Here is a 27,608-nt window from a genome sequence, read left to right as displayed (position 1 = left end):
AAACTAGAAAAGTGCACCAGAAAAGTGTCCAATCGAAAAAAAAGAAAAAGCATAATGGCAATGCAGGAAGAAATCCAATCTAATCACTTGCTAATGTGGCTTCACCAGAGCACACTGAGAATACTTGTAATGTTAAATCATTTTCTTAAATGCAACATGTTACCGAGGCCAGCTCTGAATGAAAATGTTGCATGTGTGCAGGAAAAAGTGTTTTTTTTTTCCTGAGTCATTATTTGGAGAAATTGACATGAGAAGGGTTTCATGCAGTTCCCAACACTGAGGCAGACCACACAGAGTAACACAGAGGATGGCGTTTGTGTGTGTGTGTGTGTGTGTGTGTGTGTGTGTGTGTGTGTGTGTATGTGGGAGTGATGCACAACGGAGGGGTACAGGGCAACCCCCACTCACCAGAGTCATAATCACACTCTGACCATCAATAGAGGGAGGAAAAGAAAGACAAGTCATGGGTACATCAAAAACAATCTAGCCTACGCACAACACACAGACAGGAATGCCACGAGGATGAAAAGTGTCTGCTGAGGTCCCTGTCAGATTTAAACTCTTTATTTATTTATTATAACCATCTCTTCTTAGTTTTCTTAATGAGCCCTGCTTTCTTAACGTGAACTCTTAAAACTCTTACATCTAAATTATAGAGCTCAAGAAGCTTAGGTAAATTATTCAGTTACTGCTTATTAATCATTTGATCTAATACTTGGGTATGAGCTCAGCCTTGATTATGTAGCACAGCATGCCACAGATCCCTTTTAATCAAATATTTCTATTGAGGGATTTTCTAATTCAGTGATTTATCTGTTGTAATGATATTTGTAGTAAAATAATGCTCCAGCTCCCACCTGACATTGTCTAATCTAATAATGATTGGGACTTTTACTACCATACATGCATAAAATAACTTTATGCCCTGACTCTTGCTTTCTTTCTCCTTTCTCATCACTAGACGCAGACAGACACACACTCACTCTCACTGTTCTCAGTCTCATACCTTCATCCAGAGCGTCTGAGGCCTCTGCTTCCCTCCTCCTTCTCACTGCTCTTTGTTTCTCCTCTAGCCTCTGTTTTTCGGAGTTTGCTTCATCCCATCGCCCGTCCTCCATCAGCCTCTGGTCTGGTCTCAGACGGCTGTCGGTCGTTGCCACCCCATCCTCCAGCTCATTTAAGGTCAGTGCCAGAGCTGAGAAGTAGTACATGTTCTCAGCGTTCTCCCTGACAAGGCAAGAAGGAATTGGCATAAGGTACACTGTGGAGTTCCATGACATTTATCACACATCGCAGCTGTTTACTCAGCTATGGCTGTTGGCTTACGGGAGCAGGTATTTCTTCCACAGCAGTTTGGGGGACAGAGTCTGGTAGACCATCTTCTGCTTGCCCTCTGACCCGCTGCCTCCTCGGCTGCTCTGAACGATCTTGGCACTTTCCATTTTCTCATCCCACGTACCAGAGAGGATGTAGTGAGCCTGGCCCCCGCTGTCTGCCACCACACCTGTCACCTGGAAAAAAAACAGAGAAAACAGAAGCTAGAAACACAAGCACAGAGCTGCTCTTTCCAAGTAATGTTAGGTATGTAAATACCCAGTCCCATCAGTAGAACATGACTACATTTAAATTTGCTCCAAACAAATAAATGTGCTCTTTATTTAAGTAAGTGTTACAACACAAAAGGGTGTTATTGAGATCTGACTTCATACACTAAGCTTATTACACAAAGCAATACATTTGTTGGTATTGTCCAGCAGGAGGCAGCATCACACAAATGAACCCCACACCGCAACGTCACACCCAGGCTGGGTGTCAGCAGAGTGTGGAAAACAAAGAGTTTACCTTGCGTGGAACATCCCTGGAGAAATAACTGTAGGGAGAGAACTTGAGCTGGCAGGTCTCCTTGGTCCTGTGATTCACAATCTCAATGTCTCCCGACTGCACAAACACAGACACGCAAAAAATACAGAATGAGAGCAAGAAAGAGAGAACAATGACATTTGAGCCAGTGAACATATCACAGTGAGTTTCACAGTGAGTCAGGACTTAGAAGATTCAATTTGGAATGACAGTTAAGGTAAATCCACCACTATTTCATTCTACCTGTCCATCTGTCACACACACTAAACAAACTAAAACAATGTGCTTATGTGTAGAATTACTACTCTTGTTACTGCAAACAAGACATGTGGTAAGCAGGTCCTTGCATTGTCCTGCAAGGATGTGCATGCACAGTGCTGGACACTGCAGTGGGATGTACCTTTAAGGTCTCATGCTTAACCCTGTAAAGCCCAAACCATGAAAATGTTTCAGAAAATCCTATTTATTTGTGGTTTAAAAAAAAAAAAAAAAAAAAAAAAAAAAATATATATATATATATATATATATATATATATATATATATATATATATATATATATAAGTTGTTTCGCTGTCATTGTGGATGTTGGGTATCGAAGAATCCATAGGTCCCTCATCCTATTCATGTAGCCCCTTCCGCCGGGGTTACTTGCGTAGTAGCATTCCAACAACGCCCTGTTTTCGTCCCTTGCCCACCGATGCCTTCTTGTTCCAGTAGCCCACTTTTCGTCAGGGTGCCCTGGTTCCTCAACACCTGACGCGGACCTTGTTGATCCGGGCGACGTCCGAGCCGGCATGCCTTCATATTTATCTGTCTCGCTCATGTCTGCGGTAGGCTTGCTTAGCATAGGGGGTCTAGCCTTAGGACCCTTACTGGATACAGACGCCCCAGGCAGGAATCGAACTTGCGATCCTCTGTTCCAAAGGCGTGTAGTTTAACCACTACGCTATCCAGCTGCTGGGGTCTGGGGTCTATCACACCAGGCAAGACCCCAGGTGCAGGCTGTGTAAAGATGCCCCAGAGACAATCCAGCACATAACAGCAGGGTGCAAGATGCTAGCAGGCAAGGCATACATGGAACGCCATAACCAAGTGGCCGGCATAGTGTACAGGAACATCTGTGCCGAGTATAACCTAGAAGTCCCGAGGTCAAAATGGGAGATGCCCCCAAGGGTGGTGGAGAATGACCGAGCTAAGATCCTGTGGGACTTCCAGATACAGACGGACAAAATGGTGGTGGCTAACCAACCGGACATAGTGGTGGTAGACAAACAGAAGAAGACGGCCGTAGTGATCGATGTAGCGGTTCCGAATGACAGCAATATCAGGAAGAAGGAACACGAGAAGCTGGAGAAATACCAAGGGCTCAGAGAAGAGCTCGAGAGGATGTGGAGGGTGAAGGTAACGGTGGTCCCCGTGGTAATCGGAGCACTAGGTGCGGTGACTCCCAAGCTAGGCGAGTGGCTCCAGCAGATCCCGGGAATAACATCGGAGATCTCTGTCCAGAAGAGCGCAGTCCTGGGAACAGCTAAGATACTGCGCAGGACCCTCAAGCTCCCAGGCCTCTGGTAGAGGACCCGAGCTTGAAGGATAAACCGCCCGCAGGGGCGTGCTGGGTGTTTTTTTTTTTTTTTATAAATAAAATATTAAAAATAGCCACCATGCGGAGAAAATGAAGGTTTATGCTGGTGTGATTGTGATGTAAAAATACATTCTTTGTCAGTGCCTCGCTTGTTTCAGCTGTTTTATTACTGACAATTGTGCTCCGCTATAGCCAACCACAGAGAGTGTAGCTGTAGGTTAATATGAAGCTGTTTGGGTGACCCCGTTCTGCAAAGGAGGACAGCCGAGTGGCAGAACAATGCAAAGAGAATGAAGGTGAATATACTGAAGAGAATAATACAATACAGAGATGACAAAACTACATTTATCTCAACACAGAGCTGGTGATTTTGTTACACTCAAAAGGACAAAAAACTGATAGCATTTGTACATTTGATCAGAAAACAGACCCTAATGTGAGTAATTTATTTTTAGATCGTTTCCTTTCCTTGCTTCCAATTTTCACTAAATGCTTGCTCATAGAGGGACATGGGGTTGGTTATGTCTCTATCATGGTAGCGTCTTTAGCTTACAATGTAAAGCACATTAAGGTGAGTGCTGTGATTTGGTGCCATATAAAAAAAAACTGAATTGAAATTGAATGTATTTCAAGTCTGTAGAGTACCTTTAAGAAACAAATACTACAAATATTCAGTAATTTAGGATATTTGTACTTTTACTTTTTCATGTTAGGAACAGGTTGACGCTTTGTTATTATACACAAGAGCTTATATTCCAGTGGATATAATCTGTGTTTTTCTTCTTCATGGATTCTTTAAAATGAGCATTCAAACACAAATGCACACTGACAGATGGATGTGACACACGAAAGCAGGACAGGGAAAAAAATGTAGGTGGAGGAGGTGGATGGGGTTTTATAGTTCCAAATAGACACATGTGAAGCCTGCCCCTCAAACCTCCCTCCACACTATAACTGGGGCATCTCAAAGAAACAAGAGGTTGTTATTTAGATCAAAGCTAAAGACAAATCCCCGGATACTGTGGAGCTACTTGTTGAATTGTTAAAAAGCTTTACGTTGATTCCCCTCTTCAGTCCTACTCTGCTGGTCTGTGCCACACACTTCTGCTAGAAGAAAATATCTACGGGCTTTTCAGGAAGCTCAGTGGTATTAAGGCATGATGTCGATAAACTAAACATAATAAACAGACCTGGTCAATCCACAGCTTGCCCACAATGATGTTGTGCACTGTGGAGGTGACCTTTCTCCACACATAGTGGTTCCCGCTGGCGTGGAACTGCAGGTGAATGGCACCTGGGGACACACGGCGACAAAAGACAGATTCTCACATCTGCTTTATTGCTAATTTGCAGTTGCGCATTATTGTTTGGTTTTGTGCTTCTGAATCTGTCATCCAGCACATTAATGCTCAGAGCACAGGCAATGCATTTCCACCTCAGAAGATTTATATTTCACTACTTACATGATTTTCTATTACATAGCACAACACAGCAGGCATATAATTATTATTTACGCATGAAGTTTGTTAGCGGTCTTACCCAGAGGCATTATGGAGAGGTATTTGCCTCGGAACTTGCTGGCGATGGTGATCTCCTGCCATAAGGTCCAGCCTCTTTGGGAAATCACATGATGTGCAGCTGCAGGTGGGTGATGGCTCACCTGAGAGGACACAGAAACACAAAGGCTCTGTTTAACCTTGTGTACCGTCGTGTGTGTGTGTGTGTTGAATAACTGTGCGTGCACATCAGGAAGCATGCAAACAAAATCTCTCTGTAGCTGTGCCATTACCTGCTCACACAGCGAGCGGTAGCCAAATTCCTCCAAGCGATCAAGCTCGTACGTTTCGCCCAGGAGGGGGTTGAAGGGCTTGGCTGTCCGGTGGACCGTTGTTGAGTAGGAAGAGACAGAGAAGGCAGCGACCAGGCACATCTGTTCTAGTGAGGAGTCGCAGCGGGCTGCCTTGTCTAGAAGCTCGTGATACTCCAGGTCCTCGGTGAGGCGCTGCAGCATCGACAGAGGCTCATTAAAGTTTACCTGAAAGGAAGATAACGGAGAGAAACTCATAAGATGCAATCCTTACAGATTTACCTGCCAGCAAGAAGAACCGGGAGCACGCCTACACTTACAGGCATGGGGATTTTAGAAAGCTCCTTGCCGATGCAGTTCTTCATGATGCTCCACAAATTGAGGGAGTAGTTGGGTTTGTCTGGGATATGACTCCGCCTTTGTCTGCGCGGCTGAAGCTCCTTTCCTGACACATCGTTACAGCTTGGAGACATCTGGGATTAGGTGAGGAGAAGAGGGTGGATATACAAGTTTGAGACAATACTTTCAATTTTGTGGACAGCTTGGCAGCATATCTCCAGATGTAGCGACAGAGCAAGAGAAAGACAGGAGAAAAAGAGAGAAGACACAGATGTGTAAGAGAGAGAGAGAGAAAAATATTAGAAAGAGCTGAGGGAGAAGAAGAACAGATGTTTGAGTACTAAATGATTCAAACCACTGGCAAAGTTTGTGTGCGTATCCTTGCATCCTTCTTTAAGCACGGCAGGGAAGGATACTTGTGAAAGCAGCAAGTGAAGATGTTACATAAATAAATCAATGAGGTGTGAGCTTTGCAGCAGCAGCAGAAATGAATCTATTTTGAGATTACAAATATTTGCTCCTTTAACAAATGTCAGTGCCATTATTTAGGCATGTTGGGAAGACACTTACATGGTCGTCCTGGTTCCAGTCACCGGGATGGCCTCCGCTCGCTCCGCTCAAATTACTCTGAGATCGCCTGGAACAAAATGAAAGTATTTTCTACAGCGACGCAGGACACAATCTCGCCAAAATCCCCTCACGCTCTTGTTTCCCCTTTACACATGCAAACACAATATACACAAGGGAGGGGAGAGATTGCTGAGTATTGCAGATGAATACTGTGAAACTGGAGTTGACGGATATGTCACATGACACAAAAATTGGGTAACTTGTCTGCAGGAAAACCGACCGCTGTGAGAGTCTAAGGCTGGTTTTTATTTGTACAACCGAAAGTGAACACATGACAGAAAAGGACACGCCGCTCTTCGATTTCTCATGCCATCAGCTATCGTCAGAGCCCCGCTCAGACGTCACCCAGCGTCAAACTCGCAGTTTTTACAATTTGGAGCGTGCATGGTTAAACTATATTTCTCATATCCATTTTTTCTTACAGTGCATTTTTAATGAATACATAAAAAGAGAGCAGAGACTGCACGGATTCCTGTGTGAGACTGACCTGTGCTGCGTGCTCTCACTGGCAGTCACTGTGATAAACGCAGGGGAATCCTCCATGGCATCAAAGTACTCAGTATCCTCATCTTCATCACTTGCCTCCTCTTTCCGTGACCTCTCACTCCCTTCAAGTGGACATATACATTTATGAGTCCACACAGACATCCCAGTGAAAAACAGTGAGTTTGTATTCTGCAGTGTTCAGGAGAGACAGGCATATAATCACATACCAGTGGTGATTAATCGGGGAATAATTAGCTTAATCGTAAAATTGGCAGTGTTCCTGTTGGGTAACTAGCCTGAATGATGCAAGTACCTCAGGGCATGCTTCTTATATTTAGTACTGACTATTTAGCACTCAGTACGTTCACTGTGTTCAGTGATCCATTATGGGTTTTAACCAGCTTCCAAGTGAGAAGCACAAATGTTTATATAAAGTACAATTAATGGGTAAAAGAGGGAAAGGGGAGGGAGTATGTTTGCTGTGTAGAAGCTCTGTATAATGTATAAATAATAAAAACTCTAAACTAACCATTTACTGTGTTAAAGGTTCAAATTTCATATCTGCCATTATGATAGCAAGTAGTGACAAATGGCAAAAATAGTATAAAAGGTAATGAAAGTTTGAAGAAACTGTGGTTCCCACAGGACCTGGTGTTTCTGATGTTCTGCCTAAGTGGTTAAAATATAATTATCCTCTGTATGAATTAACAATTGCGTTTAAGGTTAAAGGAAGGAAGAGGGACTCAACTATGTTTTAAACCCTCATTATAAACAGCAGAGACAGAGATCACAGGAGGGCTGGAAATGGGTCCCCAGGTTAAGTTCATGGGTGCTCAATTTGTTTTTACAAAATATAAACTGTGGCTTTTTCTGTGTAACTTTTTTAGAGCATAGCTAAAAGTTAGATCACTTCCAGCCAAAAACTCATGAGAATATAAACTAACCAAAGAGACTCTTAAGATAAGTACTATTTACATCTTAACTGCTGTCTAATTAAAATCTTCTGACACAGCTCAAAACTTCTGTCCTCCACATGAGGAGAGTCTATAATACTAAACCCAAGGCTACGTGTGACCTTTAGCTATTGGTATGAGTCCCGTGCTAAGGTCCACAGGAGCGACTAACAGACAGCCAGTCTCACCCTTGTTGGTGGTAGGGGCACTGGGTGCGCTGGAAACAAGCGTGGGTGCTTCCCTCCACGCTCGCTCCAGGCTGTTATGCTGCTTGGCTAGCTGCTCAATGGTCTCCTCTAGATGGGTACGCTGCTCTCGCTCATACTGCAGAGCCCGCTGCCATCTCCTACTGTGAGTCTCGGCTAGGTCCAAAAAGTCTCGACACGCCTTGGGTAACAGAAACACACGAGCAGATAATCAGAAGACAGGAGTGAAAAATAAATCAATGTAAAACACATCCTGAGGGGGGAATTGTTAAAAACAACTTTTTTAACAAAATGGAAACAATCAGTTGGGATAAAAATCCTGTATCACTTTTCCTCACAGTTGGCAACAATACAAGAGAAAGAAGATTTGGATGGAAAGGGCCGTAAATGCATTTGTGTCATGTGTTGTAATCAAGGCTGCTTATCATAAGGTTTTCGAGCAATCATAAATATGTTAATTAGCTGTCTGTCGAGATTTACTCCGTCTCCCCGCTGTGGCAAATGCGCCTTGGAGCAAACTGTAAACATAGAAAACATCAGTCACTGATGAGCTGCGTTTAACACTCTGATTGCATAAGGCTCTATATCTGCGTCAAGAGGGGGTATCATTGTTTCTCTTCTGCTTTTGCTGCTCAGACAGAGAGGTTACTTCAGATCACCACATATTACATGTCAGCACATGCTCCACTCACGCTCACTGAGCACAGAGGTCAATGAACCCAAGTAACACCTCTCAGCTGACTCCATACATGTTAAAAATGTCATGTGATGCTCCCTGATCTCTCAGCGTGGGGTTATCCAGCTGTTTTTCAAACATGGCTTTAAAAGCAACCACAAATCAAATGTTATGGAAGTCTTGACTTGACTTTATTCTGTGGTACACTGTCATCACAAGAAGAGATTGAGAGGAACTGCTGAGAGGTAGCTTAAGCCACTTAAATAAAATAGTGGCTGAAGGTTAAAAACCTTCGGGGCAAAAGTGTCACACAGTTCAATTCATCTGGGCTCTTAGTATGATGGAACTGCAGTCTGGATTTTGTTTTGTTGGGGAAAAAAAGTTATGACTATATAGCCCTCAACAGAAGTATTATACCACCTGTCATAAAAACAAAAAAACAGCTATTTGAAACTAAAAATTTATGGTGTTATTTTTTAGGTAAATTTACGCTTTTAATACCCAATTTAAGCCGGAACGCTGGATTTCTCTGAGAAGTTAGATTTAACTAAATTTGACAAATTTTTCTCTTCAGAAATGGATACAAACAACTGCGACTTTGTATCTTTGTTTTTGTTTTTTTAAACCCAACATGCTTTATTATTTATTTCAGCTTTTCTGTAAAACAGTACATTTGGAAATTATGGATAACAACAATTATATCTTAGCATTAATAAATACAATTTCAATTAAAGTGCTTGAGCTTACTGGTGGATTAATCATTACAGAAACACAAAGAATGGTAATTACCAACACTATTAACTTAGGGCAGCTGTGGTATTAACCGTATACCGGGTGGTGGTATAGGTACTGTAAATAGTTTCAAACAACAGATTTTTGTTTTGTATTTTATTTATCAAGTATACCCAGTAAAGCTAAGGGGAGCTGTAACTACCAACTATTACTTTCTCACTGCTCCAATTCATATTTGGACAACAAAGTCTTATAATAGCCAAAGATGTTCATAACTTACATCTTCGGATGTCTGGTTTTGTCAGAGTAACAGGCCGGGACATTAAGACATTTAGCCTAATATTTTAATTCCTTACAAATACACATTTTTAAAATAATTTTTGCTACAAAAAAAGTCAAGTTAATTGTGTTGCAGTTGACTGTGATGCACAATCATTATCATATCATAGAGCCTTTCACATTCCTACTGACCAGAGCAATGTATGCTTTCATGCATTTCATCCTGGTCATATTACTGATTTATGCCCACCTGTGTAAGGATACTTGGTACTCTTGAATAAGGCTAATAACAACCCCCCCCCAAAACAAAATTATGATTATTTCTTGAGCTTCATTTTAAAAATACTGAAAAACCAGATATTGCCCAAAATTATTAAGACACACTTGTAAATTTAAAAAAAAAATCCACGCTATTATTAACAGGCTTACAACAAACTATCTTAACAAACTATAGAGCAAGGAAAAACACTTACATTTTTAAAGCTAAATTAAAATAAGTTAAACTAGAAATTGATCATTAAAGACGATCAAATTTCCTAATTACACAGTCATTAATCCAAAATGTTAGTAGAGCAGTATGATCATAACACAAGAAGTGAAATATCAGATCACCTTACCATGCCTGGTTAGTCTCTTACCCTAAACAGCCCTGCACAAATGTTTCAATATTAATGTCTTAGAGTCAGTTAAATGTCCCAAATGCATGTGACGATGTGGGCCACTTCCCCAGACAATAACCATCATATGAAACTCAAACACCCCCTGAAGAAAATATGACAGTTCCACTTTTTTAAACGCTGACTCTCCACTATAAGCATAGACTGCATGTGACTTCTGGTGTTTTAAGTACGGGGTTGATAAAGGCTAAAAAAACTGAATGAACAAGCAGGAGTACATATGTATGTAAGTGAGGGTTGACATTAAACACCAAGAGTCACACAGTCCCGGTGAACTCTGCAGAAGGAACCATGTAGCGCAGATTAAAGTAAACTTGGTTAAAGTTGATGTTCATGTGTAAATTGTATAACCCTGAAAGAGTACGTGTGTAAATGCATGTAAATGTGCCATTAGAGTCAGGCTACTGCTGAACGAACTAGAGTTAAACCCTCTCCCAAGGCCAGATTAATAAGAGCGTGCAGTTGTACCTTTACATCATGGCCTCCAGCTTTCCTCAATCCACCTTCTCTCTCCTCTGTTCCTTATTCACACTTTACATGTCAACACCATTTTAACATGGGTAAAATAAAGTTTTAGGATGCCTCTTTGTAGGCGCCAAAAATGTGGCAGTAGAAATCCTTGCACTAAAGGGAGTTTGGACCAACATTGATTTCTCATTAAAAGCACATTCCTGGCAAGCCAAATGGCATTTTAATGAGTTTGGCAATCCAAGAGGATCTTTTTTTTTTTTTTTGCTTGTCCAGTCAATTAATAAAAAAAAAAAAAAAAAAAAACAATAACGGGCTCATCATTTTGAGCACTGGCCTTTTACACAATGTTAAGTGCGATCCTCGTTACAACTTTTTATTTTTAAATTATAAAACATTAGTTGATAAGTTCAAACTAATTGCAACCAAAAATGCAACTAATCTTAGTAAATTATTTTAACCCCAAACAAACCAAAACGAAACAAAAAAAAAGCTTCAACTGAAAGTCATGCATTAGAAGTCAAATAGCAATCAAAACCAAAGCCACTCGTAGAAGCGGAAAGAAAGACCAACCTTGTATGATTTGTCTTTAGTCAGACCAGGTCTGTCAGTCTAACTGTAGTCCAGAAGGCTCTAACATTCCTCACCAAGCAGGGAGGGTCAGGGTTTTGAGAAGAGTGGGGAGCTGGGGCTATTCCTGTCACCCCCACCCACTATCATATCCAGTATCACATTTGCATGACCTCAATTCTATATGAACTGTCATCCATTACTAACAGACAGCTAAAACCACAATATTCACTGTAAAGGAAATGGAAACTGGGCCAGATTACAGTAGAGCATACACGTAATCAGAAAAAACATTTGGCAGTAATGACCAACTTGGTCATATTGGAGCCTGCGTTTTGCTACATGTGATTTTGAACGTTAAATAGCAGCGAACAACAATTTGCTACATAAAGATGCTGTGGTTTCACTGCACAAAAGAGAAAAATTGTGAAACAGAGAACAGAAGAGAACAAAAAAACAAAAACATGCAAACAAACAAAAAAGCAGTTACAGGGAGTGCAGAATTATTAGGCAAGTTGTATTTTGGAGGAATAATTTTATTATTGAACAACAACCATGTTCTCAATGAACCCAAAAAACTCATTAATATCAAAGCTGAATGTTTTTGGAAGTAGTTTTTAGTTTGTTTTTAGTTTTAGCTATTTTAGGGGGATATCTGTGTGTGCAGGTGACTATTACTGTGCATAATTATTAGGCAACTTAACAAAAAACAAATATATACCCATTTCAATTATTAATTTTTACCAGTGAAACCAATATAACATCTCCACATTCACAAATATACATTTCTGACATTCAAAAACAAAACAAAAACAAATCAGCGACCAATATAGCCACCTTTCTTTGCAAGGACACTCAAAAGCCTGCCATCCATGGATTCTGTCAGTGTTTTGATCTGTTCACCATCAACATTGCGTGCAGCAGCAACCACAGCCTCCCAGACACTGTTTTCCCTCCTTGTAAATCTCACATTTGATGATGGACCACAGGTTCTCAATGGGGTTCAGATCAGGTGAACAAGGTGGCCATGTCATTAGTTTTTCTTCTTTTATACCCTTTCTTGCCAGCCACGCTGTGGAGTACTTGGACGCGTGTGATGGAGCATTGTCCTGCATGAAAATCATGTTTTTCTTGAAGGATGCAGACTTCTTCCTGTACCACTGCTTGAAGAAGGTGTCTTCCAGAAACTGGCAGTAGGACTGGGAGTTGAGCTTGACTTCATCCTCAACCCGAAAAGGCCCCACAAGCTCATCTTTGATGATACCAGCCCAAACCAGTACTCCACCTCCACCTTGCTGGCGTCTGAGTCGGACTGGAGCTCTCTGCCCTTTACCAATCCAGCCACGGGCCCATCCATCTGGCCCATCAAGACTCACTCTCATTTCATCAGTCCATAAAACCTTAGAAAAACCAGTCTTGAGATATTTCTTGGCCCAGTCTTGACGTTTCAGCTTGTGTGTCTTGTTCGGTGGTGGTCGTCTTTCAGCCTTTCTTACCTTGGCCATGTCTCTGAGTATTGCACACCTTGTGCTTTTGGGCACTCCAGTGATGTTGCAGCTCTGAAATATGGCCAAACTGGTGGCAAGTGGCATCTTGGCAGCTGCACGCTTGACTTTTCTCAGTTCATGGGCAGTTATTTTGCGCCTTGGTTTTTCCACACGCTTCTTGCGACCCTGTTGACTATTTTGAATGAAACGCTTGATTGTTCGATGATCACGCTTCAGAAGCTTTGCAATTTTGAGACTGCTGCATCCCTCTGCAAGATATCTCACTATTTTTGACTTTTCTGAGCCTGTCAAGTCCTTCTTTTGACCCATTTTGCCAGAGGAAAAGACGTTGCCTAATAATTATGCACACCTGATATAGGGTGTTGATGTCATTAGACCACACCCCTTCTCATTACAGAGTTGCACATCACCTAATATGCTTAATTGGTAGTAGGCTTTCGAGCCTATACAGCTTGGAGTAAGACAACATGCATGAAGAGGATGATGTGGACAAAATACTCATTTGCCTAATAATTCTGCACTCCCTGTAGAGACTCATCAGTGGTTGTGGCTAGCTTCTGTTTGCCTCTGTACACAATATTTCTATCTGTTTATGGAGGGAGGAAAGTATGCCAGAGGCACCCATTTGGTTTGAGGTACTAGTGTTTAAATGATGTATACAACAAATCATCTACCTCAATCTCTCCTTATCTTAACATCCTCTTCTTTCAACAACCCTCTCCTTGTTCTCCTTCCCCTTCATCCATGTCCAGCAGCAACGGAGGCGATGATTTTAAATCCGACCAATCTGGTATGGAAATCTTATTCTTGATGATTTGGCCCTGGATGCTCTTCCTGACATAACCCTCCCCATTTAGGCAGGATTGGAACTGCCACTAGGAGTACCCTGACTTGTGTCCCCCACAAGTCAGGGTATTTTGTATCAGGATCTGGTCGACCTCCATGCCTGCAGCCTTGGTCTCTTTAAACACACTACACTGTGAACTGATCTCATCTCTCATTGCTCACAAACCAGGACTGGCACTCCTGTCATACTGATCATACCAAAGCATGTGGGACACAGATCACTCACTGCTAACCCCTGCCGTGTCTTGCAGCGCGGTCTGTCACAGCTACTTACATTGATCATAGCATTGGAAGTGATGCGGAAGAGGGTGGCTCGCTCGTTGACTGCCTTGATTTTTTCTCCTCCCTCCACAGGGACTTTCAGGCCTTCGAGTTCACTCAGGGAGCGCTGCAGGGCCGCCCCGTGCTTGGCGATCAGGTCATTACACGTGCTGAGGTCATCGAGCTTGCTGATAAGTATCTTCAGGGTGCCCTGGATCTCGCTGCGGTCTGACTGGGACGTGGGCTCCTCGTCCCCTGAGTCATCTAAATGGCATGGGTCACATAAAAATAAAGAACAATTAATACCTAATTGAAAATACATTTCTTAAGTTTTCCTAAATATCTAATGAACTTGTGCAATCAAAGAAATATCTGATTTCTCAACTGTTCTGTGAATGTCACTGTCCAACCTATGACACAGTTAACTTTTTATAGACACTGTAGTGTTAACCGAGAAAAGATGTGAGGTTACTGGGCCACAGTTCTTACAGTTATTTTGTTTTCTTAAGGGACAGTCTGAAAACAACTGTCCCTTAAACAGTTAAAGAAATTCTTGCCAGTCTCTTTAAAAAAAAAAAAAAAAAGTGTAGTGTAAGTTTTATAATGCCATTTAATGTGGACAGCTTATCTGTAACCATGAGCTCTGTGAACCTTTGAAGCAGCAGCAGCCTTACCCTGTGATATGTCTAAACAGAGGTTACTCAAGGTTAAAGAAAACATATGAGAACAGTATTGCAGTGTCAGCTGTGTGACACGCATATACACATGCACCGCAAGCAGAAGGACACGCACAGAAAGACGGAAATATACCAAGGGGCAAAAACACGAGTCCACAAACAGCCTAGCAACATCGTTAAAGAAGCAAATCCAAAAAAGGAAGTAGAACCATAAAGCTTTAGGAACAAATATGATTTATACACAAGCTTCATGAAGAACAAACTCTATTATGAAGGATTTTATTGGAGGATTTTAAGCCTACAATCGATTCTGGACAGAGAACTTGATGTATGTCACAGCCAACGTTCCTATTTTTTTTTTTCTGTGTGGTACTTTATCTATCAAATAGTTCATCTTGTAGTTTATGCGTTATGTCCCCATAACTTTCTGATCACCAGGACACTCTGCTATAGAGCATTTTTAAAAAACCACCAGGGAACTTTTTAAATCAAGATATATTCACTTCCAAATCTGATTTCACACGAATACTTCCCCACATCTGTGCTGGGCGTTTCTATCATCATAAATCAAAAACAAGCCCATATGGTGGGGATAAATCAAAAAGCACCAGCTTAGGTGGAAGCGTCCTTGTTCTCGACACATTATGGCATGTTGAAAAGCTGTAACATCCCAACAAGCACACCAGAGGAGAGGCATCTAAAATTACTGCTGCCACTGGAGCAAAGAAAACAGATGACAAAATGGAAGGAGGAGGAATGGGAGGGGAAGACAGGCTGAAAAGCAACGAAAATGAGGACGAGAGGGACACTGCTTATCTCGACATAGAAAATATATTCCTGTATTAGTGAGGTTAAAAGTTCGAGTGTGGAGAGAAATTCTTTTCACCCTCTAATCCACCCTGCTGACCCTCTAATGCTCTAATGTCTGTAGAATGCTGTTCTGCGGGCTTCTACACCCGAGCCTGCAGAGTATGCTTTGTCACGTTGAAAAGGTTCATTATGCAGCTGACGGGAAGACTGTCATAGTAGTGGTGAGTGGAAAGAGAAACACTTTCTCATAAGAACATGGCAGCTGGCTGTGACTTCAAAGGAAAGACACTATCACCTCTTTCAAGACCATTTACACTACACAGATGGAACATGGATCTCTGCCTTGGGGCTTTGTTGTAATAGCCTGGTAGACCCAGACATACAGTGGGGCAAAAAAGTATTTAGTCAGCCACCGATTGTGCAAGTTCCCCCACCTAAAATGATGACAGAGGTCAGTAATTTCCACCACAGGTACACTTCAACTGTGAGAGACAGAATGTGAAAAAGAAAATCCATGAATCCACATGGTAGGATTTGTAAAGAATTTATTCGTAAATCAGGGTGGAAAATAAGTATTTGGTCAATAACAAAAATACAACTCAATACTTTGTAACATAACCTTTGTTGGCAATAACAGAGGTCAAACGTTTACTATAGGTCTTTACCAGGTTTGCACACACAGTAGCTGGTATTTTGGCCCATTCCTCCATGCAGATCTTCTCGAGAGCAGTGATGTTTTGGGGCTGTCGCCGAGCAACATGGACTTTCAACTCCCGCCACAGATTTTCTATGGGGTTGAGGTCTGGAGACTGGCTAGGCCACTCCAGGACTTTCAAATGCTTCTTACGGAGCCACTCCTTTGTTGCCCGGGCGGTGTGTTTTGGATCATTGTCATGTTGGAAGACCCAGCCTCGTTTCATCTTCAAAGTTCTCACTGATGGAAGGAGGTTTTGGCTCAAAATCTCACGATACATGGCCCCATTCATTCTGTCCTTAACACGGATCAGTCGTCCTGTCCCCTTGGCAGAAAAACAGCCCCATAGCATGATGTTTCCACCCCCATGCTTCACAGTAGGTATGGTGTTCTTGGGATGCAACTCAGTATTCTTCTTCCTCCAAACATGACGAGTTGAGTTTATACCAAAAAGTTCTACTTTGGTTTCATCTGACCACATGACATTGTCCCAATCCTCTGCTGTATCATCCATGTGCTCTCTGGCAAACTTCAGACGGGCCTGGACATGCACTGGCTTCAGCAGCGGAACACGTCTGGCACTGCGGGATTTGATTCCCTGCCGTTGTAGTGTGTTACTGATGGTGACCTTTGTTACTTTGGTCCCAGCTCTCTGCAGGTCATTCACCAGGTCCCCCCGTGTGGTTCTGGGATCTTTGCTCACCGTTTTCATGATCATTTTGACCCCACGGGATGAGATCTTGCGTGGAGCCCCAGATCGAGGGAGATTATCAGTGGTCTTGTATGTCTTCCATTTTCTGATGATTGCTCCCACAGTTGATTTTTTCACACCAAGCTGCTTGCCTATTGTAGATTCACTCTTCCCAGTCTGGTGCAGGTCTACAATACTTTTCCTGGTGTCCTTCAAAAGCTCTTTGGTCTTGGCCATGGCGGCGTTTGGAGTCTGACTGTTTGAGGCTGTGGACAGGTGTCTTTTATACAGATGATGAGTTCAAACAGGTGCCATTCATACAGGTAACGAGTGGGGGACAGAAAAGCTTCTTACAGAAGTTACAGGTCTGTGAGAGCCAGAGATTTTCCATGTTTGAGGTGACCAAATACTTATTTTCCACCCTAATTTACGAATAAATTCTTTACAAATCCTACCATGTGAATTCATGGATTTTCTTTTCACATTCTGTCTCTCACAGTTGAAGTGTACCTCTGGTGCAAATTATTGACCTCTGTCATCATTTTAAGTGGGGGAACTTGCACAATCGGTGGCTGACTAAATACTTTTTTGCCCCACTGTACATCATTTACTTCAAAAGTTCAAATTTGACTAGCAGCATTGTCCAGAGATTTAAAAAAAAAAAAAAAAAAAAGTAAAAAAAAAAGTAGTACAGATGCATATTCAGTGCCTGAAAACTATGCTCCATTTACTGTACTACTGGACTCATTTTTGTGAAATACAGCACTGAGTACTAATAACAATAACTTGTTATATAACAGCAACATTTTTCAGACCTAATAACTTAATGTTATTTTTAATAGAGATTCACCAGTTGACTGGGATCTGTGAATTTTTTTCCTGATAAGCTAGTTAGTTGTGCTAACATGCTAACAGTCACATGCTAACATTTGCGTAGAAACTCATCACTGTGAGCAAAACATTAAGTTCACCAAAGTAGCCAATGAACCACCACAAAAACACTTAAATCACTTTCATCTAGCAGAATATGAGTATTTTAAGGAAGCTAACAAAGACCAAGTGGCTAAAGCTAAAGCTATCCACTACGCAGAGCGAACCACAACCCAGCAGTCTGGAGCAACGGATTAAAGTAGACGAGTTAAAATAAAAAAAAAAAAAAAAAAAAAAAAAAAGAAGAAGAGTTGTTGAAGTTCATGTTCCTCAGATGAAGTTATCAACATATTTTGTATAAACATGTTTTCTAGGTTGTATTGTTACTAAAAAACAAAAAACAAAAACAAAGAAGTCTTGATGCATGCTCAATCATCCAGGTAAAGAAATCCCCAAAAGTTGAATTTGTTCATCTGGACGTAGCATTTTCAGTGGGAGAAATGTTTCGTTACTCATCCAAGTAACTTCTTCAGTCTCAGCTGACTGCAGGAGGGAGGGACAAGCAATTAATTAGCAGTTGACTGCAGATTTCCCCAACCTTATAAACAGTACCTTTGATCATATTAATGACCAAGAAACTGTTTCCATCATTGTGCAAAGGTACTGTTTATAAGGTTGGGGAAATCTGCAGTCAACTGCTAATTAATTGCTTGTCCCTCCCGTGACTGCAGTGGTTACGGTTATTAGTAGGGGTGCAACGATACTCGTATCGATATTGATCCGTTCGATACAGTGCTTTCGGTTCGGTACGCATATGTATCGAACAATACAAAATAATTTTTTTATTTATTTTATCAACTTTCCTTCTGACGATGCTGTCTGTGTTGAGCGCTCAGTGGATCTGCGCTCGACAGTGCAGCCTAGGCGGAGTAGTCGAACGCAGATTCACTGAGCGCAGGGCAAGCTAGCGAGACAGAAGTTAAGCTCTCCTTGCAACATGGCAAATTGAACCTCCCCCACCCTCATTCAGATCTGGCGTTTGGAACTATTTTGGTTTTCATGTGACGTATGACCCTGAAGGTAAGCGTGTCATGGACTAAAGTAAAAACAGTATGTTGGATGTGCCACGCAATGCTCAATTACATGGGTGGGAGCTAGTGTGTTAGCGCAGTTAGCTCGTTAACGTGTTGGCCGTCCAGCCCCATGCACGGGCGATCCGTGGTAGCTTGTTAACGGAGATTTGCCGTGTTGTGGCGTTAACGTCATTTCAACGAGATTTATGCTGACAGCATTAGTGGGAACACAACAAATATGACTGCACATTTACACCGACATCATCCTAGTGCAAAGACAAGTGGAAGCAGACAAAAACAACAAGCACGCATGCTACAAACTTTACCTGAGTCATTTAGACAGCTGTTAGCACATGATTCTCCTTATGGTGACCTGATATGTTTAATATGCTGCTGAGAATATAGCCCAGAAGAAGCGTATAGTATAGCTTTTATTTTGGAAAGAGCCATTTCTCTGTAATAAACTCTCTTTTCCAAAGATGAGTGATTCCTCAATCAGATACAGGGCTTGCAAAATCGCTAGCCCGACGTCCCGGGGCTAGAGATTTTTCCAGTCGGGCTACCAAAATCTATCTCTGCCCTGCCCGTCGGCCTATCGTAGGAAGGAAAAATATATGTCAATGCTTTTGCATTCTTTCGGAAATGTAGCTGGGTAATTATGTCATTGGCATCGGTGAGCCACTGTCAATATGTGACATATTGAAATCGCGTTTGAATTTGCCCTTGTTTTTTGCTTTCACTTTGCAATCGCGTGAACTGTGTATAGAGAGCGACAGCACTGATTGGTGAATGATGATAATTTGCGCACCAATTCCTCTGACATAGTCTTATCAATCGTTAGCTTACTATGCAAACATGACAAGTGAAATCTCCCGCAGCTTAAACATGTGAGAGGTTGATCGCGCAGAGAATCGCTGAGCGTTATGTGAGTGCGTGTGTAAAAGCAGCAGGATATATATTGTAGCGGGTCAGGGCTGTTCGGGGTTCTGTTTGTACAGTTATGTTTTGTTTATGTTGCCATAGTGACGGGTGACGCCCTCTCGCTGCGACGGTGTGTCCTTCCGGGGTCAGAGGGCGCCCTGTGTGTTGTTGTTGTTGTTGCTGCGCTGAGCAGTTAGCTAGCGGCAGTGTTCTTCTGCAGATGTCAATAAACGGCTGTGCTCCCTGGCTAGCTCACGGGAAGCAAGACCAAATGATACCTCCGTCTCCTCCTTGTCTGAGCTCGCCACAATATTTCAGTTCTGCTGAGCCAAATAAGACAGGTCAGGGTGAAGAAGTGACAGCCAAAGAAAAGCTTACCACAAAACGGAGAAGTTATGACAAATCAGACTATAAGGCAAAAAGAAAGTGCAGCTTTATGGTTTCATGGACAAAAGAATTTCTGTGGCTGCAATATGGCGAGCTAAATAACCAGGGCTGCACATAAGTGGTCCGCAGGTGCGCATTCGCTGTCAAAATAAAAAACGGGCACAAGATAAGAAGTTGCAACGCGTGTTTGCATACATAAGATTTTCAGGAGGAGGACAGACATTTGTTTAGAAAGATGTCGAAGAAGCAAGCTCCTTTAAACAATTACTGTGATGTTCCTCCACCTCCAAAGAAATGTCAGAAGGAGTCCGAACCACAAAAGAAGCATGTATTCTCGGAAAAGTAGTTGCAGGAGGTGAGCTGGCTTCAAACAAATGATGAACGCACAGAGATGTGGTGCGGAATGTGCCGTGAAAATTTAATAAATGACAAATTAAAAAGGCATGAACATTTTTTTGTATCGAAAAAATATCGAACCGTGACACCAAAGTATCGAACCGAACCGTGAATTTTGTGTATTGTTGCACCCCTAGTTATTAGTGCTATCATTTTTTTTAACTACTACTGCAGTAGTTAAATAGACAAAATGAAAAATTTCTGTTCTGTTCTAGTTGTAGTACATTACTGTACTACAACTAGAAAAGATGAATACAGAATAAAATAAAAATCTCACCATGTTGGAATTCCTGGGTGTCCATTTTAATCCAAAGGTAACCAAAGTACATCCAGTAAGATGCAGCACACACACACACACAGGCCACTGATCTCTACCGTGTGTGGGACTTTGTAAACATGTTCAGGAGGATTTCAGAAATTCAGCTTCCTGGTCATTAGAAAGAAAAGAGATAAAACCTAAGCAGTCCTGTCAAAGACCAGCCCAGCACCCCTGCAGCGATAACAAATCCCAATAGAAACCTAGGTTGGAAAATGAAACCAGCATCCTCCCATTACCAGTACAGTAGGTCTCCAATTACACAAAATTTCAGCAAAGTCACTGCAGAGAAACTCAAGAAAAGAAAAGGGCTGACGATGTAAAGTCACAAAATCGACTGGACTGTGTGTTAAAACTGCAGAGCAAACAAAACTAGGACAAAGTGAAAAAGGTGAACTGAAAGACCCAAAGAGCAACTTCAGAGAGATATGGACAGGCTAATGAAATTAGCCCTAAATTGATAAAGCATGACTATGTCAGTGCAGCTCTAAACTGATTTAAAAAGTTAGTGGCTGAGTTGTTATGGCGTTGAACTCGATCCCACAAGGCAGCAATTCGCCATTTTCAAATATTATGGAATTGGATAATTAAGTTGCTGCATGTTCAAAACTTTTGTTTTTGATTATATAGTTTGAGAGGTTTTTTATTTAACAAAAAAAAAAAAAAAACTATATTTCTTAACAGCAATGTTACATTTATGATTTCACTGAACAGAGAATAGTTTGTGGACCGACAGCAACATTCAAGAACGTCTGTTAAAAGCATAGCATGATGAATCTGGGCCTCAAGTTTCTTAATAAATCATTGAGGTTATGCACAAAACATTGGAGACTTTGCCTCAATGAAATCAAATAAAATCATGAAACTTCCTTTCTCATTGAAAATCAGGTTTGCTGGGATGGTAAAGTCTAGGGCAGTGGTTCTTAACCGGGGTTCGCTCGAACCCTAGGGGCTCCGTGAGTCGGTCTCAGGGGTTTGGCAGAACCTCCGCCGTGACATGCACGGCTCATTTTGTGCATCAGTAAAAAAACATGTGTCTTGAATTTGAGGGGAAAAAAAAAAAATCATATTTTTCACTAAAGAGGGGTTCAGTGAATGCACTTATGAAACTGGTGGGGTTTGGTACCTCCAACAAGGTTAAGAACCACTGGTGACCAACCGTCCTCTTTTCCCCGGACATGTCCACTTTTCACGTTCTGTCCAGGTCGTCCGGGGGGATTTTCGAGATGGATGAAAATGTCCGGGTTTTCCTATAATCCTACAGAGGACCGATATGTGCAACGTCATCCCTGAACTGCTGTGTTAAGTGTTGTTCCGCGCTTACAGACGGGACAGAGCGCGCAGCGGCGCGCTCAAAAGACGCCAAAGCACAAGTGCATCTTTTCAGACAAACTGCAAAAGAAATTTCCCTCGTACCATTCCGGTCGGAATAAATGGGAGGCGTAGTGCACTGTGTGCAGAGCTGGCACAGACGTTTGTGTGTCTTACAAAGGTTACTTAGACACATAAAAACATAAAAAGGCTGTGCGAGAAATTTCATCTGGTAACTTGATTGAGTTCTTTGTTACACCTGGGAAAAACAAGGATGCTGTTGTATGTATGCTGTTTTTGCAGCAGAGGGTGCACTGGCATTTCATACTATGAAGCATCCCAATAGCTATAGATCCATGGATTGCACTAGTGTGTTACTAAAAATAATAATAATAATAAAAAAAATTTTTTTTAAAAATCCATAAAAAAAATCAGAAGCATTTCCAAACTAAAAAGTTCAGCAGTGCCCGCACTAAGACTGAAGCTATTGTCAATGGTGTGATAGTGTTACACTCAGTGGAAGTCACTCCTGAAGCTCTTTATGAAATCCAGTACGGTGGCATTTCTCAGACTTAAGTAACCATGGAACAGAGAAAATATTCCCAATCATACTTTGACTGGAAGAATGGTGGCGTGCAAACAAAATTAATTGAGGTTAGAAACGCCAAATGAGACAGCAGAAACCATTGCACAATACCTCACTGGTAATTTTTCTTATACAGATGAGGCATTATTTCTGTAACATTTTTTCATTCCAGAGGTTTTTAAGGGTTTTTTTTTGTTTGTTTGTTTTTGCACTTGTTGACTTAAAAAAATGTCATAAGCTTTTACATTTCACCATTCATTAACCGCACAGATAATGCATGTTTTAAATATGTTTTTAAAAAAAATTAAGCAAACGGTATTATTAAAATTCTTCATGACTGGGCCAAGTGTCCTCTCTTTTGGAAATCAAAATATGGTCACCCTAGTAAAGTCACCACTAACTAAGCCAAACAGTAATGCTCACGTCCACGTTTAAGAGTGTGAAATTACATAGACTCTGGATAATATCAGGATAACTTGAGAGCTGCTGTGACAAGAAAAAAAAAAAAGAAAAAGAAAAAAAAGAAGCCCATGACCATGGAGAGCACTGAGGAAATTTTAAATAACGGGGGATTTCACTAACTGGTGGTGATCCCATTCCACTGGTAAATTAGATGTACAGCTGGGACCATTTGATATTAAATTCAAATACGTGGCTGGAAAAAGAAACATCCAAAATTGCAGTGATGCCTGGCTCATATTATTTACCCCCATTCTGCCAAAGAGTTCAACAGCTCTCAGTGATGCCACTTAAAAATAAACTGTCACATGTACCAAAGCATATTTGTGCAGAAGAGACTGCTTACAGTACACCGCCTGCAAAATAAATTCTCCAACCAAAAATCATTCTAATTCAGATTTTGGATTTGGGTTCTACTCTGTTGACACCCTGCACCTTTAAGCAGAAACCAGAAAACAAAGTTTGTGTCCCCCAAGTAGTAGAAATGTCCTTTCTGTAATATCCTTTCAGATCTATGCAGCAAAAACAAAACGTTAAGCACAACTTGACAAGACTGAATACTGTAGAAGAAAATCCTTTGGGTTGGCACCAAGTGGGTATCACTTGGACTTCAATTAACAAATTAGTAATGGCTTTTACAATAAACCCACGTCACTAAAATGCTGATCTATGTTGTTTATGTATTGGCGCCACTGCCTAGCCCACCTATTTACATCTCCAACCACTTCCCTTACAACAGGAGATGTTGATAGATGGTTTCTCAGAACAAAGTCATTACCATGCCAGTCATGCTTCAAGGGTGAACTACCTTCAGTACCTCCCCCACAGCCTACTACCTCGAACAACCTTGCATTAACACAAATGTAAGTCTACCTCCAAGTCTACCTACTTCATCCTCCTTCTCAGACCAAATTTAAACAATTATTTGTGTCTAGCATAAACTAAGCTACACACATGTCTGCTGTATAGGTCATAGCTTGTCCAATCACAACATTTCATTACATGGACACAAAGCAGCTAGCTTCTGCATATGTATACGGTTCCTCTGTCCTTCACTCATTCCCCACTGTCAATCTTTCTAGTGAGCACCCAAGTTTTGAGTGATGGAAGAAGTGGAAGGTGGAGAATAGGCAGCAGAAGTATGTAATTGGATGAGCAGTAGTTTGCCATCTCACTGTCAGGGCTCGTCTCTCTGCGAGTCCCTGAGGGTAGGTTGTCAGATCAGTGGAGCCAGGCCTGTGGCTGTCAAGAAGTTACCCTGTGGCATAATATGCAGACGTATATTTAAAAAAAAAAAAAAAGAAAAAAAAAAAGAAAAGAAAGAAAGAAAATGTGAAAAATGCACTGTCCCTCTGGATTAATGATGGTAACATGCTGCTAATTCAACTAGTTTTTTTGTTTTTGTTTTTAAAATAGCTTTATCGAGGAGAAAAAACAACTTTTTCCCCCATTTTTTTTTTTGGGGGGGGGGGGTTACGAGTCACAATGACAACTGAGCAGCTGACTGTGGAGGCCGGTTTGAAACCTGCAGCATGTATCGAATTTATTATGACGATAAAAAAGAATGAATTCATCATTTCAACATTAGGAAGTGAAAACTGTTTAATTCCAAAACAGAGTCATGCTGACACATACATGCTCAACAAATGTATTAGATCACCTGTTATGAACACAAGAAAACACAGGAGATTCAGTAAATTCATGATTTTTCTACAAAATTTTACACCAGACTTCTCTGATTAGACAGAAATGAATGAAGTGCAACATTTAACCACCAAGACAATTATTTTCTGTTCAATAATGCAAGCTAATAGCTGTAAACTGGCATTTTGATCAAAAATAATAATGTGCTTTACCATTTTTTCAGCTTTTTTATTAAAACAGTAAATTTGAAAATTCACATAGGAGATGACAAATGGAAATTTTCATTAAAAATATACTTTGGAATATGAAGCTTGCACAAACTGGAGGATTAACTATTGCAGAAACATGAAAAATGATTTAGGTCATTACCAGTACTGTTAATTTAGGGCAGCTGTGGCATTACCTTACATTCAAATAATCATAGCACTTAAAGAATTTGTTGTGTGCTTTAAATGTCAAGTTATATTTCAGGACTCTTTTTCTATTATTCATACTGATCTAATGAAGGTCCAGTCAAAATAGCCATATTTGCTGAAAGAGGGTAATTTCCTGATATCTAATCAGTTGTGTGAGACAATACATTTGGACAACGGGTTATTGTCGGGCCCTGACACAGTCTCTTATTTCAACATAAATGCCCTTTATGTTTCCTGATGTTTCAGATATCCACATAGAGGGAAGATACATTTATTTTTATTTTATTAAAGCTAAACCTGTCACTTTGCAGAAAACATTAGCAAATTGGGATACGAGTCTCTTTTAGAAACATGAACACTACTCCTTTAGGAACATAGGGAAAAGCACTGAAAGTATGCCTCTTTTACAGATGGTGACTTAAATGAAGAAAAAAAAAACCATAGTAACAAACATATAGTGATTTTCTGGGGTTTTTTTTAGATTGAGTGTTTTTTGTGGGGTAAGTTGATAGTGCTTTCAAATGATATAAAGCACTTATATTTTTTTAAGACCTTCTCAGGGTTTAAAGGTGAACCAACTAACTGGGCCAACTGAAAAATGAATTAAAGTCCCTGGCAGTGCATCCTTTCTACAAAAAGATATTCCCTCATTTGGAATTTTGATGAAGGTGGTAGAGGTTGTTGCCTAAAAGCTCACATGGGTGTTCAACATCTGCATTAGCATTTGCTTCACATCGTTTTCATACTTGTCACAATATTCAGTGACTCCTTATATCCTATGGATTAGGGCGTTGTCATCCTGGAAGAGTCCACTTCCTTAAGGTTAATGTTTCATCATGGGGCAAAGGTGATCCCTCAGAACAACTTTGTATCGATTTGCAGTCATCCTCTCCTGTACGAGCACGAGAGGACACGAATGATGTCAGCTAGTGGTCATGTTTTTCCCATAATCAGTTACTTGTCTCTATGTACAGTATGCAGTAATGCAATTACATGTTATAAGGTTCGTGTTTGTAAATTATTTGTTTTAAATGAAAAGTCCAGATTTTTGTATTATATGTATTGAAAACACGCCCTTTCTTATCACAAGACGTGTAAACTTGAGACCACTCAATTTCCATCATAAAGAGTTTGTTTCAGAACAGACAGCAGAGAAAGGAGGGATGACAGTTTTGCTGTTGGGTATTTTGATGGAGTGTGCATGAGTAAAGAAAGAAATGAGAAACAGTGGAGGGAACAAGCTAGACAAAGAGCCAGGATGAGTCCCAGGGGAGATAACTGTAATCCTGGCCAGTAATTGCCAACTGGCTCCATACCTCCCCTGAGATACATCACAAGGAGATAAACTGAGGAGACAGCAGGTTAAAACCAGTAGCATGGCACTCCACAAGCAAATGAGAAACTGTGCAGTGTAACCTATCACTGTCCCCAGAGCTCTGCAGTACAGCCCTGGCGGTGCATCCGATCGAACCCTCTCAGAAAGCAGCAAACAAAAGAAACGATTAATGCCAAACTGCAGCAACTGTGCACGAGTTTGAAGTTACAAACATAATCTGCTGGGAGGGAGGGAGGGAGAGAGAGAAAGAGAGAGAAAGAGAAAGAGAAAGAAAGAAAGAAAACAATCAGTCTGCTGACTACTAAACTATAGGTTTATATTGTGGTATGCTGAGTAAATTCAATTGACAAATTCCCAGTTGGTGCATCAGACCTGCGAGAGTTAAATAGCTCCAGCTTTACTGCATGCACAGTCTGAAGGTTGAGGTGATTAATTATCCTACAACCTCAGAATACAAACTGAGCTCTACTACGCAGGTCTAGTCACACATGACATGGATATCAGGGTACTGCAGCAGTTTTAAAAAAAAAAAAAAAAAAAAAAAAAAAAAAAAAAAAAAATGGCACTCAACAGCAAAATGCAAAGCCTGTGTTTGTCATTTGAAACAGTCTGCAGTGATTTATTTGGAGGCTAATGTGTGCTATATTTGCAAAACTGAAAGGATGTATTCGTGAATAGATGTTCCCACACATAAGGCCTTCATTTATGACAATGCAAAATGCTGCTCAGGCCACTACATGAAGAGAAGGAGGGCGGTCTATGAAAGCTCTTCAGTTTGACCCACAGCTAGTATATATACTTTAAACATAACAGCAACAAACTCACTAGTTGAGATTTTCATGAAATCCAGCATGTTTTCATGTAATGGTCTCGCTAATTAGTCGTGAAGCATCTTCAGATACAAGTGTGATTCACAGGAAATGGTCCACTCAAAATGTAGCCACAATGACATCATGCATTGATTAGTGGAGTTTCTACTACATCTTCGTGTTTTTAAAATATGAAGAGGAAATACTTACTGGGAAACAGAGATGACAGTGTGAGGCAGCCATGCTCTAAAGCTTCATAATCTTATTGGACGACAATCTCTCCTAAATACTGACTGAGTCATTAGACATCTTACAGTCAGGCACTAATGTT

At 41.0% G+C, this 27,608-nt stretch overlaps 1 protein-coding gene across 2 annotated transcripts in view; it reads right to left on the bottom strand.

Moving 5' to 3' along the window:
- The window catches only part of osbp2b (oxysterol binding protein 2b), a 53,286-nt gene that overhangs the window by 4,861 nt on the left and 20,817 nt on the right, over positions 1-27,608 (bottom strand). For both annotated transcript variants that reach the window (XM_085425532.1, XM_085425533.1), the window contains exons 3-13: positions 13,895-14,145; positions 7,847-8,045; positions 6,707-6,827; positions 6,160-6,226; positions 5,571-5,723; positions 5,233-5,478; positions 4,983-5,103; positions 4,634-4,737; positions 1,843-1,938; positions 1,327-1,511; positions 1,007-1,227 (exon numbers count right to left, since the gene is read on the bottom strand). In XM_085425532.1, coding sequence (XP_085281658.1) covers positions 1,007-1,227; positions 1,327-1,511; positions 1,843-1,938; positions 4,634-4,737; positions 4,983-5,103; positions 5,233-5,478; positions 5,571-5,723; positions 6,160-6,226; positions 6,707-6,827; positions 7,847-8,045; positions 13,895-14,145 — 1,764 coding nt within the window. The remainder of the gene's footprint in view (positions 1-1,006; positions 1,228-1,326; positions 1,512-1,842; positions 1,939-4,633; positions 4,738-4,982; positions 5,104-5,232; positions 5,479-5,570; positions 5,724-6,159; positions 6,227-6,706; positions 6,828-7,846; positions 8,046-13,894; positions 14,146-27,608) is intronic.

Source organism: Rhamphochromis longiceps, linkage group LG12, assembly GCF_057381845.1.
Source record: "Rhamphochromis longiceps isolate RC_006_pf linkage group LG12, R_longiceps_female_GT1.1, whole genome shotgun sequence".
In the NCBI taxonomy this organism is placed as follows: Eukaryota; Metazoa; Chordata; class Actinopteri; order Cichliformes; family Cichlidae; genus Rhamphochromis; species Rhamphochromis longiceps.
Note: the sequence above shows the minus strand (reverse complement) of the source record. Positions and strands in the feature narration are given on the sequence as shown.